This window comes from Diceros bicornis, chromosome 36 (assembly GCF_020826845.1).
Source record: "Diceros bicornis minor isolate mBicDic1 chromosome 36, mDicBic1.mat.cur, whole genome shotgun sequence".
Taxonomy (NCBI): domain Eukaryota; kingdom Metazoa; phylum Chordata; class Mammalia; order Perissodactyla; family Rhinocerotidae; genus Diceros; species Diceros bicornis.
In genome coordinates this window covers 26,064,264-26,074,868 of record NC_080775.1, presented here as the reverse complement: position 1 = coordinate 26,074,868, position 10,605 = coordinate 26,064,264, and the positions used below count along the sequence as shown (strand labels likewise).

Genomic DNA, 10,605 nt, shown 5'->3' with positions numbered 1-10,605 from the left:
ACAACACAAAAAAAGAAAATTACAGGCCAATATCACTGATGAACATCGATGCAAAAATCCTCAACAAAATACTAACAAATCAAATACAACAATACATTAAAAAGATCATACACAGTGATCAAGTGGGATTTATTCCAGCGATGCAGAGATGGTTCAACATCCACAAATCAATCAACCTGATAGACTACATTAACAAAATGGAGAATAAAAATCACATGATCATCTCAATCGATGCAGAGAAAGCATTTGACAAGATACAGAATCCATTTATGATACGAACTCTGAATAAAATGGGTATGGAAGGAAAGTACCTCAACATAACAAAGGCTGTATATGAAACACCCACAGATAATATCATACTCAATGGAGAAAAACTGAAAGCTATCCCTCTAAGACCAGGAACCAGACAAGGATGCCCATTTCACCACTCTTATTTAACATAGTATTGGAAGCCGTAGCAGAGGGATCAGGCAAGAAAAAGAAATAAAAAGGATCCAAATTGGAAAGGGAGAAGTGAAACTGTCACTGTTTGCAGATGACATGATTTTATATATAGAAAACGCTAAAGAATCCACCAAAAAACTTTTAGAAATAATAAATGAATATGGTAAAGTTGTAGGATACAAAAGCAACATAAAAAAATCAGTTGTGCTTCTATACACTAACAACGAAGTAGCAGAAAGAGAAATGAAGAATACAATCCCATACAATTGCAACCAAAATAAAATACCTAAGAATAACCCTAACCAAAGATGTGAGAGATCTGTACATTGAAAACTAAAACATTGTTGAAAGAAATTGAAGAAGACACAAAGAAATGGAAAGACATTCTGTGCTCTTGCATTGGAAGAATTAACATAGTTAAAATGTCCATACTTCCTAAAGCAACCTACAGATTGAGTGCAATCTCTATCAAAGTTCCAATGACATTTTTCATGGAAATAGAACACAAAATCTAGAATTTATATGGAACAACAAAAGACCTCGAATAGCCAAAGGAATCCTGAGAAAAAAAGAACAAAGTTGAAGATGTCACGCTCCCTGATTTCAAAATATACAACAAAGCTATGGTAACCAAAACAGCATGGTGTTGGCACAAAAACAGACACACAGAACAATGGAATAGAATCAAGAGCCCAGAAATAAAGCCACACATCTATGGACAGCTAATTTTTGACAAAGGAGCCAAGAACAAAAACATACAATGGAGAAAGGAAAGTCTGTTCAATAAATGGTGTTGGGAAAACTGGACTGCCATGTACAAAAGAATCAAAAGAACGAAAGTACACTATTATTTTACACTACACTCCAAAATTATCTCAAAATGGATAAAGACTTGAATGTAAGACCTGAAACCATGAAACTTCTATAAGAAAACATAGGCAGTATGCTCTTCGACACTGGTCTTAGCAGCATATTTTCGAGTACCATGTCTGATGAGGCAAGGGAAACAACAGAAAAAAATAAACAAATAGGACTACATCAAACTAAAATGCTTCTGGCACAGCAAAGGAAACCATCAACAAAATGAAAAGACAATCTGACAATTGGGAGAAGATATTTGCAAACCATATATCTGATAAGGGGTTAATATCCACAATATATAAAGAACTCACACATCTGAATAACAAAAAAACTAACAACCCAAGTAAAAAATGGTCAAAAGATCTGAACAGACATTTCTCCAAAGAAGATATACAGATGGCCAACAGGCACATGAAAAGATATTAAACATCATTAACTATCATGTAAATGATATCTATCTATCTATATATCATCTATCTATCTATCTATCTATCTCTTTATCTCTATTATAGAAATGTAAATCCAAACTATAATGAGATATCACCTCATTATCGTCAGAATGGCTATAATTAACAAGACAGGAAACAACAATTGTTGGAGAGGATGTGGAGAAAGGGAACTCTCACACACTGCTGGTGGGAGTGCAAACTGGTGCAGCCACTAAGGAAAACAGTATGGAGATTCCTCAAAAAATTAAGAATAGAACTACCATAAGATCCAGCTATTCCACGGCTGGGTATTTATCCAAAGAACATGAAAACATGAATGGGTAAAGATACATGCCTCCCTGTGTTCATTGCAACATTATTCATAAGAGCTAAGACTTGGAAGCAATCTAAGCACGCATCAAAGGACAAACGGATAAAGAAGGTGTGGTATATATACACAATGGAATATTACTCAGCCATAAGAAATGATAAAATCTGGCCATTTGTGACAACATGGATGGACCTTGAGGGTATTATGTTAAGCTAAATAGGTCAGATGGAGAAAGTCAAATACCATATGATCTAACTCATAAGTAGTAGATAAAATCAATAACAAACAATCACATAGAGATAGAGATTGGATTGGTGTTTACCAGAGGGGAAGGGGAAGAGAGGAGGGCTAAATGGGTGATTTGCAAATGTGTATGGTAATGGATTTTAGTTAGTCTTTCGGTGGTGAACACGATGTAATCTACACAGAAATTGAAATATATGATGTACACCTGAAATTTATAAACTATTATAAACCAATGTTACTGCAATAAAAGAAAGAAAACCAGCACTACTGAGTTTTACATACTCAAACTGCTCACATAGCAGCTGTTTAAGCAGCACCCAAACAACCGAGTTGTCACTAACCCTCTAGTGGTGTTAAGTGATAGCTTATTTGTATTTTCCAATTTTTCTCACTATATATGCACCTCAAGATTTAGAGAGACAGCATTTGATATACTGCTACACTGGATACTGTCAATGTTTGGATGTATTACAATTGTTATAGTGCCATAAAACTTATTATATCCAATTTTATTTTTAAACACTGATTCATAGATCTCTCCTCATGGAGAAATAAAATTTGAGTGTGTCTTCCTTTTTTATATTTATTTATTTATTATTTACTTTGTGGAAACAGTCTTAAAATTACAGAAAAGTTCCAAATTTTAGTAAAGAACTTTCTTCCCCTGAACCATTTGAGAGTAAATTGCTAACATTATGCCATCATCTCTGATTCCTTTAGTGTTTATTTCCTACAAGTCCGTACATTCCACATAACTACCATCATCCTTCACAATCAGAAAATTAAGACTAATACATTCTGTCATTTAATCCTCATACTCTTTTCAAGTTTTACCACTTGTTTGTGGCATTGTTTATAGCAAAAAGATCCTGTTCAGATCCATGGATTGCATTTAGCTGTCATGTCTCTTAGTCTCCTTCCGTCTGGAACACTTCCTCAGGCTTTTCTTGACTTTCACGACCTTGAATCTTTTGAAGAGTCAATTTCAGTAATGTAGAATATCCCTCAATGGGGGATTCTTCTGATGTTTCCTTATGATAAGATTCAGATCATACCTATTTAGCAAGAGCATCACAGAAGTGGTCCTGTACTTTTCTCAACGCATCTATCCTGTGACCTATAATTCTGATTTATCCCATTACTGGTGGCTAATGTTGATCACTGAAGGTAGTATCTGCCACGTAATGTTACTTTTTCACTTTATGATTAATTAGTATTTTATGGGAGAAGTACTTTGAGACTATGTAAATATCTCTTTTCCTCCTGAAACTTTTATTTATTCATTTACTTATATCAATATGGATTCATGATTTATTTTATTCAATGGGTTATAATTTAATATCATTTTTAAAAATTTACTGTTCTTTTAGAAATCTTCTATTTTGACAATTTCAGATTTATAGAAAAGTTGCAAGAATAGCACAAAGAATTCTTGGATACCATTCCCCAAATCTTGACATTTTACTATATTTGCTTTATCCTTTCTCCCTTCTCCTCCTCTCTTTCCAGATAAACATAAATGTAGGCATATAATATACTTTTTTTCCTGAACCATTTGTAAGTGGCAGGTACAATTCCTCCTTACTCCTAAATTCTTTACTGTGTATTTCCTAAGAACAAGGAATTATCTTACATAATTGTAGTATAATCATCAAAACTAGGAAATTAAAATTGGTTCAACATTAATGTCTAATCTATGGACTTTACTGAAATTTTGCCAGTTGTCTCAATAATGTCCTTTATAGGCAAAGAACATCCAAGATGATGTGTTGTGTCCAATTGTCCTGTTTCTTTAATCTCCTTTAATCTGGGACAGTTCTTTAGTCTTCCTTTGATTTTCATGACATTTACATTTTGAAGAGCATAGGTCAGTTATTTTGTAGACTGTCTCTCAGGTTGGGTTTGTGTGATGTTTCCTCAGAAGTAGATTTAGGGCCGGCCCCATGGCTTGGTGGTTAGGTGCGCGCGCTCCGATGCTGGCGGCCCGGGTTCGGATCCTGGGCGCGCACCGAGGCACCACTTCTCCGTCCATCCTGAGGCTGAGTCCCACATACAGCAACTAGAAGGATGTGCAGCTATGACATACGACTATCTACTGGGGCTTTGGGGGAAAAAATAAATAAATAAAATCTTAAAAAAAAAAAAAAAGAAGTAGATTTAGATTATGCCATTTGGGCAGGAGTGTCACGTAAGTGATGCTGAGTTCTTCCCAGTGCAGCAACTCTGGAGGCACAGCCTTGGTTCCATTACTTGCGATATTGACTTTGATCATTTGGTTAAGAAGTGTCTGCCGGGTTTGTCCAAAGTAAAATTACTATTTACCCTTTGTATTTCATAATATCTTGTGTGGAGATATTGCGAGACGTTAGAAGTATTTGGTTATTCCTCAAAATTTCACCCACTAGATTTAGCACTCAATGATGATTCTTGCTTGAATCAATTATTATGATGTTTGTCAATGATGATTTTCTTATGCTGTCCTTCCTTCTACATTGATAAATAAATAAAACCAGAAACCAAACAAACAAATAAACGAAGGACAAACAAAAGATTATTTTAGTGCTTAAAATGCCCCAGGCTTGGCCAAGGGTAGTCATTTGAAGCTGACTTCATGGCTTTTTAGGCTGTCCCCAGTATTCTTTGAGCATTTCCTTACCCTTTGGTACAGCATGTTCCAAGCTCATCTTAATTATTATTCTTCCCCTTACCTTCACCCAGACATCTATGTGCTGCTGAAGATCACACAGTGCACAGCGATCCTACTACTGATACCTGCTCAACACAAGGTTGACATAAGGGAAACCATATTGTAGAAAAGAAACCATATTGTAACTTTGAATCACCTCTGATTAACTGACCCAGCTGGATATGCACCTTCCAAGAGATCCACCTGCTCTATAGATTTTATGACCCCTACTTATGCATGTACCTCCCAGCTGCGATAAAATGATAACTTTGTTCTTTTGAGTTCCTTAGGAACATGATGACCCCTGGACAGAGAGTCTATCTGGGGTGGTGACTCCCAGTCTGTAACACAAGAGGGTCCACATTCCCAACCCCCTCCCCTATAACACACTAGCTTATATAATGGCTTCAAGATTCTTTGCCCCCCTCTTAAGATGGTTCTTTAGGATGCTAGTCTCCTCATCTTCCAATTGTCTAGCTTATCACTTAATAAACGCCCTTTCTCTGCCACCATCCTGCCTCTTGACAACTGGCTTTTATTTTGTGGCAAGTAGATTATGCCCTGTGCACAGTAACACTACTTTTCTTTAGTTAATTTGCATCTCCTTTCATCACAATGATGATGTCAAATCTCCTCTCTCTATAAACTTCCTACCCTATTTCTTCCCTCTCCCTTGTACCAAGTCATCTTATTTCCCATGACAAACTTCTTGAAAGATTTGTCTGTTTCCTCATCAACAATTTATGGCCATCATCTTTAGTATGTCTTCTCCCCCATTCTCCCAAAACTACTCAAAAGCCGCTGATGACTTCCACGTTGCTAAATCAAAGTGACGTTTTTCCAGTCTTTGTCTAACCTAATTTCTCATTCCTCTTTCTCATTCTCCATTGACCTCCTTGAGACACTCTCTCCTTTTGCCTGGGCTGGGCTTTTAGTATTCGTTAATTTTATCCTTAATGCACACGCATGGTATTCTGATCAGAGACAGAGTTCTTATTAAATATTTTACAGTAAACAACATGCACATTCCTTCCATTGCTCAGTCTTACCCCTGGGGTGAGATGTTGAGATCTGGTCAATTGTCCTACACCAGTAGGTGAAGAACAGGAAAACTGATTTTTCCCTGCTGTTTATCAAGGGGCAGAAGTGAGCTGTCCTCCCCCCTGCGAAGGCTGTCTTCCTTACTCCAGCCCTTCGATATGTAAAAAAAAATCTCTCCAGGAGCCAGACTTGGGGCCCTCTCCAACTTCCTGGGCCTTATTCCTCATTGAAATGTAAATACCTAGGGTTATAGTGCACCTTAGGGGACTTACTCTGGACTGTAACTATTTGGTCCTCCTAGGGAGATAAGAGGCATTATTAATCCTTGCAGATCAGAGCAATTAACTAGACAAATGGGGGCAGATCTAAATCTCATACTGCATGAGGAGTCTTAGAGGGCTAGGGCTTTTCACAGAATCACTGAGAAATCCCAGTTAGTTTTATTTTCCCACAATTCCACCCCTTAACAATGAAATAATTTTAGCCCCCGGGGAATTTTCCTAAGTGTCTGCCACAACATCAACCACTCTAACCCGTCAAACTCAAATTGGCATTGGCAGTCACCAAATCCTTTTGTCTTGTCTTAGGCAACATTTACTCAGAGTTTTCATCAGCAGGACCCTGAGCAATAGGAAGAGATGAACCTGTAGCATTGGTCTCAGCCAAACACCCCAAGATCTCAGATTCAGGCATCTAAGTGAGTCCCCAAAACTGTCAGAGTCTACCTTGGAAAGCCAGGTAGCTTCTTCCTTATGTTTCCGTATAAACCTTTTCTATCTGGTCCAAGGCACATACCCAAGCACAGCTAGCTATGCTAACAATTTGCACAGACGTTGCCTCGACATCCAAGGAAAGAATCTATGGCAAATTCTGTTATTCATACAACACTAGCCAGTGAGTTAAATCTCCTCATAATGCCTTTCAGGCCAAAGTGGCTGACTTTCAGCAGGAGTCAGCGACAAATTTCACAATTTCCTACTGCCGTTCTAATGGAATATCTCGTATTTACATAAAACCGCCCACAGCATACATATGTGGGGGCTATGTGCACTAAAGGAGTGTTTCCTTCAGCATTCGAATGTTTCTGATAAATGCCTCTAGGTGTACATCACAGTTTTTTCACTAGAGTGCCAACTTACTGCTGCCTTTCCCATGACAACACAAGAATCCTAGAGGACACACGACTCCCCAGGAAGTTTCCAGTTGTTAGGGACCACGAGTTGAACATAAATTAGTCAAGCAGCACAGTGGACAGGGCCCCAGCATCGTCTCCCACCTCCCACTAACTGGGAAGGTTTAGTGCCACCCTCCCCCACTTAGTTCAGTCTGAATAATTGAGGTCAGTTTAGTCTCTGTTTTCCTTGGGACTGCCTGAAGGCAGACAGTTTCAAGCAGTTCTGCTGGCCCTTGTTGGGGAGGGGAAAACTTACCCCTACCCATCTTGGTTCTTTTGGCTGGTCTAATAATTAAATTGACATAAAACAGATTAACAGAACGGGAAAAAAATTTAATTTTGTATGTACACAGGTCTCATAGATGTGGGACCCAAGACGTGTGCAAAGCAGGCTGTTTATACACCTTTTAGACAAAGAAACAAAAAATTTGTGAGCTGACAAGACAAAGAAACTTAGCCGTGGGTACTAATTAGTGAAGAAACTAAGCAGAGTTTGTTTACATAGCCTTCTCAGCCCTGAATTCCCTATCTCTGGCAATAAGGATGGCTCTCTACCTTCTGGTTCAGGGAGGGTAGCTTTCACATGGGATGTTCATTTCCTGCTTTTAGGGCGACAGAGAGGAGAGTCAAAGCGTCCTTCTTGCACCAGTTGTTTCTCAAGTAACACTAATTCAAAATAATCCATATGCCACTTTGGCATATTTGGGAGCAGTCTGCCCTGAGCCCCATCAGTTCCCTCCTCTGGAACTTTCCCATATTAAAAGATGAGCTGGCGGCTGTGGAGAGAATAATAGTGTTAGTAGCTGAGTGGTAAGAGATCTGCAAAGGGAAAAAGAACATAGATTACAATTAGAATGAAGCAGAAAAGAACAAATGGAAACACATTTCCCATCAACCCATTAAACCAGTCTCCCAGCCCTGGGAAGAGATCAGTCCAATGAAATGGCTGTGCTTTATTTATCTGACGGAGAGTGTTAATCTTCTCTTTTCACAGATTTAAGTTACATACTACTTGGCCTGTGTGATTTACTAGAAGCAACATTTCTCACCAATGATCGCAGAAGCCCGCAGTCCCTATTACCTGTTCAACTTGTCTCTATCATTCAAGCCACTTTTCCCAAGCAACAGAATCTGCTGCACTTTCGCTACGTTGCCCACGCTGGCAGCTTTGTGGATCTTTCCGAGATCCTCGTCTCGGAGGTGGTACCCGGGCCGTGAGTTGACTCCATCACTACTCTCATGCCCGACGCCCGCGCCGGCCCTCCTCCGGCTGGTGAGGGAGCCCCGGGGCGACTCGCCCTTCCTACTCCCAAAGCCAAAAATCTTCTTCATCGCAGAGCCTACAGGCTTCAGAGACGTCTCGCCGCCGCCTCCGCTTTTCGCTGCATCCTGAGCGGGACAATAGTACTAGACATAAGCTAGCCGGGTCTCGCCACAACATCACGACGCCAACCTCCGCGGCTTAGAATCTTTCAGCGCAGAGCAACTGTAGCCCAGCAACTGCCGCTAAACGGCCTCAAAAGATGACGTCACTGCGCGTGCGCACAGAGACCTGGCCGGCAAGTGTGCCCAGAGCGCATGTGCGCGGCCCAGGCGTCTCAGATCTCAGCGATGGCGTGTGGACCCCCTGGGTTCCCTTCAATCTTAGGTGGGAGTTGGCTGAGCGTTTCAGGACGTTTGCAAAAGTTAGACTCTTTTCAATGGAAAAGCAGTCTTTGCATATAACTGGGGCTACAGAAGCTTGGAAATTCAGAATGCCGAAGAACTCGTCCCCCAGAAATGTCCGCTAAAAAGACTCTCTTTAAAATCTCCTTACCCCTCAGTTTATTCCCTTTCCACATCTCTCTGGGCCCTTGCAGGACTCCATGGAATTCAGCGGATGCAACAATAGAAAGCTGTTTTCATGGTGTCAGAGATTGTGGCCATATTTGTTATCAAGTGCAAATTTAGGAGAAACCAATGCACATTCTCCAGATGAAATGAAACGCATTTCTGCATGCCTCTTAACCCTCCCTTTGGCCCGACCTTACGTTTGCATCTTCTTTACTTTTATTTTTTGCTTTTATTTTCCCCCAATTAATTCTTTAATCAATCTAAGATTTATTTTGGAGCATGCTGTGACATTTAAAAACTTTTTTAAAAATGACTGTTCATTTGTCCCAAACAATCCATCTTTTCTCACCTAGTTTAAAATACCACTTTATGTTACATTAAATCCTCAGCTGTGTTTTTCTCTTTCTGGGTTTTCCATTCTATTCCATTGAATGGCCTGCTTCCTCCTGCATCCCTACTCTACCATTTTAACTTCTTTTTATGTCCCTCATTAGCTTTTGATAGTTTTTTCTGGTATGTAAATCCTGCACACTTCTTATAATTTGTAATGATCATTGTTTTGATATCTGTGTATTCATTTGACAACCAGAGTGAAGAACTTTTTTAAGCTATAATTTTGTAACAGGAGAAAAAGTTAACAGTTTCTGGCAGATACTTAGGGAAGGCACAAACTGAGTGGTAAAGATTTCACCAGAAAGATGTAGTATTGAAGAATGGTGTGATGCAGATGGAAAAAATCAAGTAAAATGCAAACAAGATGGGCTATTTTTATTGGAGGGAAAGATAATTGCTAAAATTTTTAAAAATATATAATATAGCTATTTTTTACTCAAATCCTATTAGCCAAATTTTTCAGAAATTAGCTACCTAACAGAGATATCTAACTTTTTTGTTCCCTCTGAATGTTCTCTCTGTTCCTTTGCTTTATCTAACAAATCTATTCCCCTCTCTTATCAGACTGACCTTGTGTAATCTTATCATCTCCATTGTTATGAAGCCTCTGTGCTCCACACTTGTCCCATATTCCTTAAGATCTTTCAAACTTAAACTCTAAATAATCATTTCCCCTTCCTTCCATCTTTCTCTATCTGCAACTTGTGTGTTTCTTAGGAAGGCAAAATTTGTTGACTCCATACTCCATAGGAACTGGTATAAACAGGTGAGTATATACCAAAACTCCTTTTAGTGTAATATTTGATCCAGTAATTCCACCTATACTTGGTATTGTAGGGGAAACAGACAGGAGCAGGAGCAGGCCCACAACACAGCTAATACAAAACCAGCTAACCCAAAACTCACCAGGTTCCTATTACACTTGTTAATGACTACAAGAATTAACCAAAATAAAAAGTAACAGAAATCAGTGTTGCACAAGATGCACCAGCAAAATTTGAAAGTTTGGCAGCCATATTTTACCACAAAAAATATCCATAGACATTAGGTTATTCTTCAGAGGCCATTTAATGCCATTGTGTTCTCTGTAGGTTGAATGATTTGACAACAAATTGTTTGGAATTAGCAACTCAGAAGTCGAGTGTCTGGACCTTCAGCCTAAATTGCT

The 10,605-nt window shown here is 39.0% G+C and overlaps 1 protein-coding gene across 2 annotated transcripts; it reads right to left on the bottom strand.

Moving 5' to 3' along the window:
* Window positions 1-4,462: 4,462 nt before the first annotated feature.
* On the bottom strand, window positions 4,463-8,698 carry LOC131398831 (ankyrin repeat domain-containing protein 26-like). Of its 2 annotated transcripts, none has more exons than XM_058532678.1 (2): window positions 8,293-8,698; window positions 4,463-4,797 (listed from the first exon to the last, which is right to left on the bottom strand). In XM_058532678.1, exons 1-2 carry the CDS (start codon window positions 8,541-8,543, stop codon window positions 4,725-4,727), a joined length of 324 nt encoding a protein of 107 aa, XP_058388661.1. In that variant the 5' UTR covers window positions 8,544-8,698; the 3' UTR covers window positions 4,463-4,724. The 2 variants fall into 2 exon arrangements, with proteins under 2 accessions (XP_058388661.1, XP_058388662.1); XM_058532679.1 differs by lacking the exon at window positions 4,463-4,797 and adding an exon at window positions 7,953-7,987 and having other exon boundaries at window positions 8,293-8,696.
* Between the last annotated feature and the right edge of the window lie 1,907 nt (window positions 8,699-10,605).

What these genes read in the sequence shown, in the direction of transcription:
- LOC131398831 (XM_058532678.1), bottom strand. Translation starts at nt 8,543, where the DNA reads ATGAAGAAGATTTTTGGCTTTGGGAGTAGGAAGGGCGAGTCGCCCCGG. An exon ending in GATAGAGACAAGTTGAACAG is followed by an intron (nt 4,798 to 8,292) that starts GTAATAGGGACT and finishes TTATCAATGTAG; the next exon opens with AAGGAAGGACAGCATAAGAA.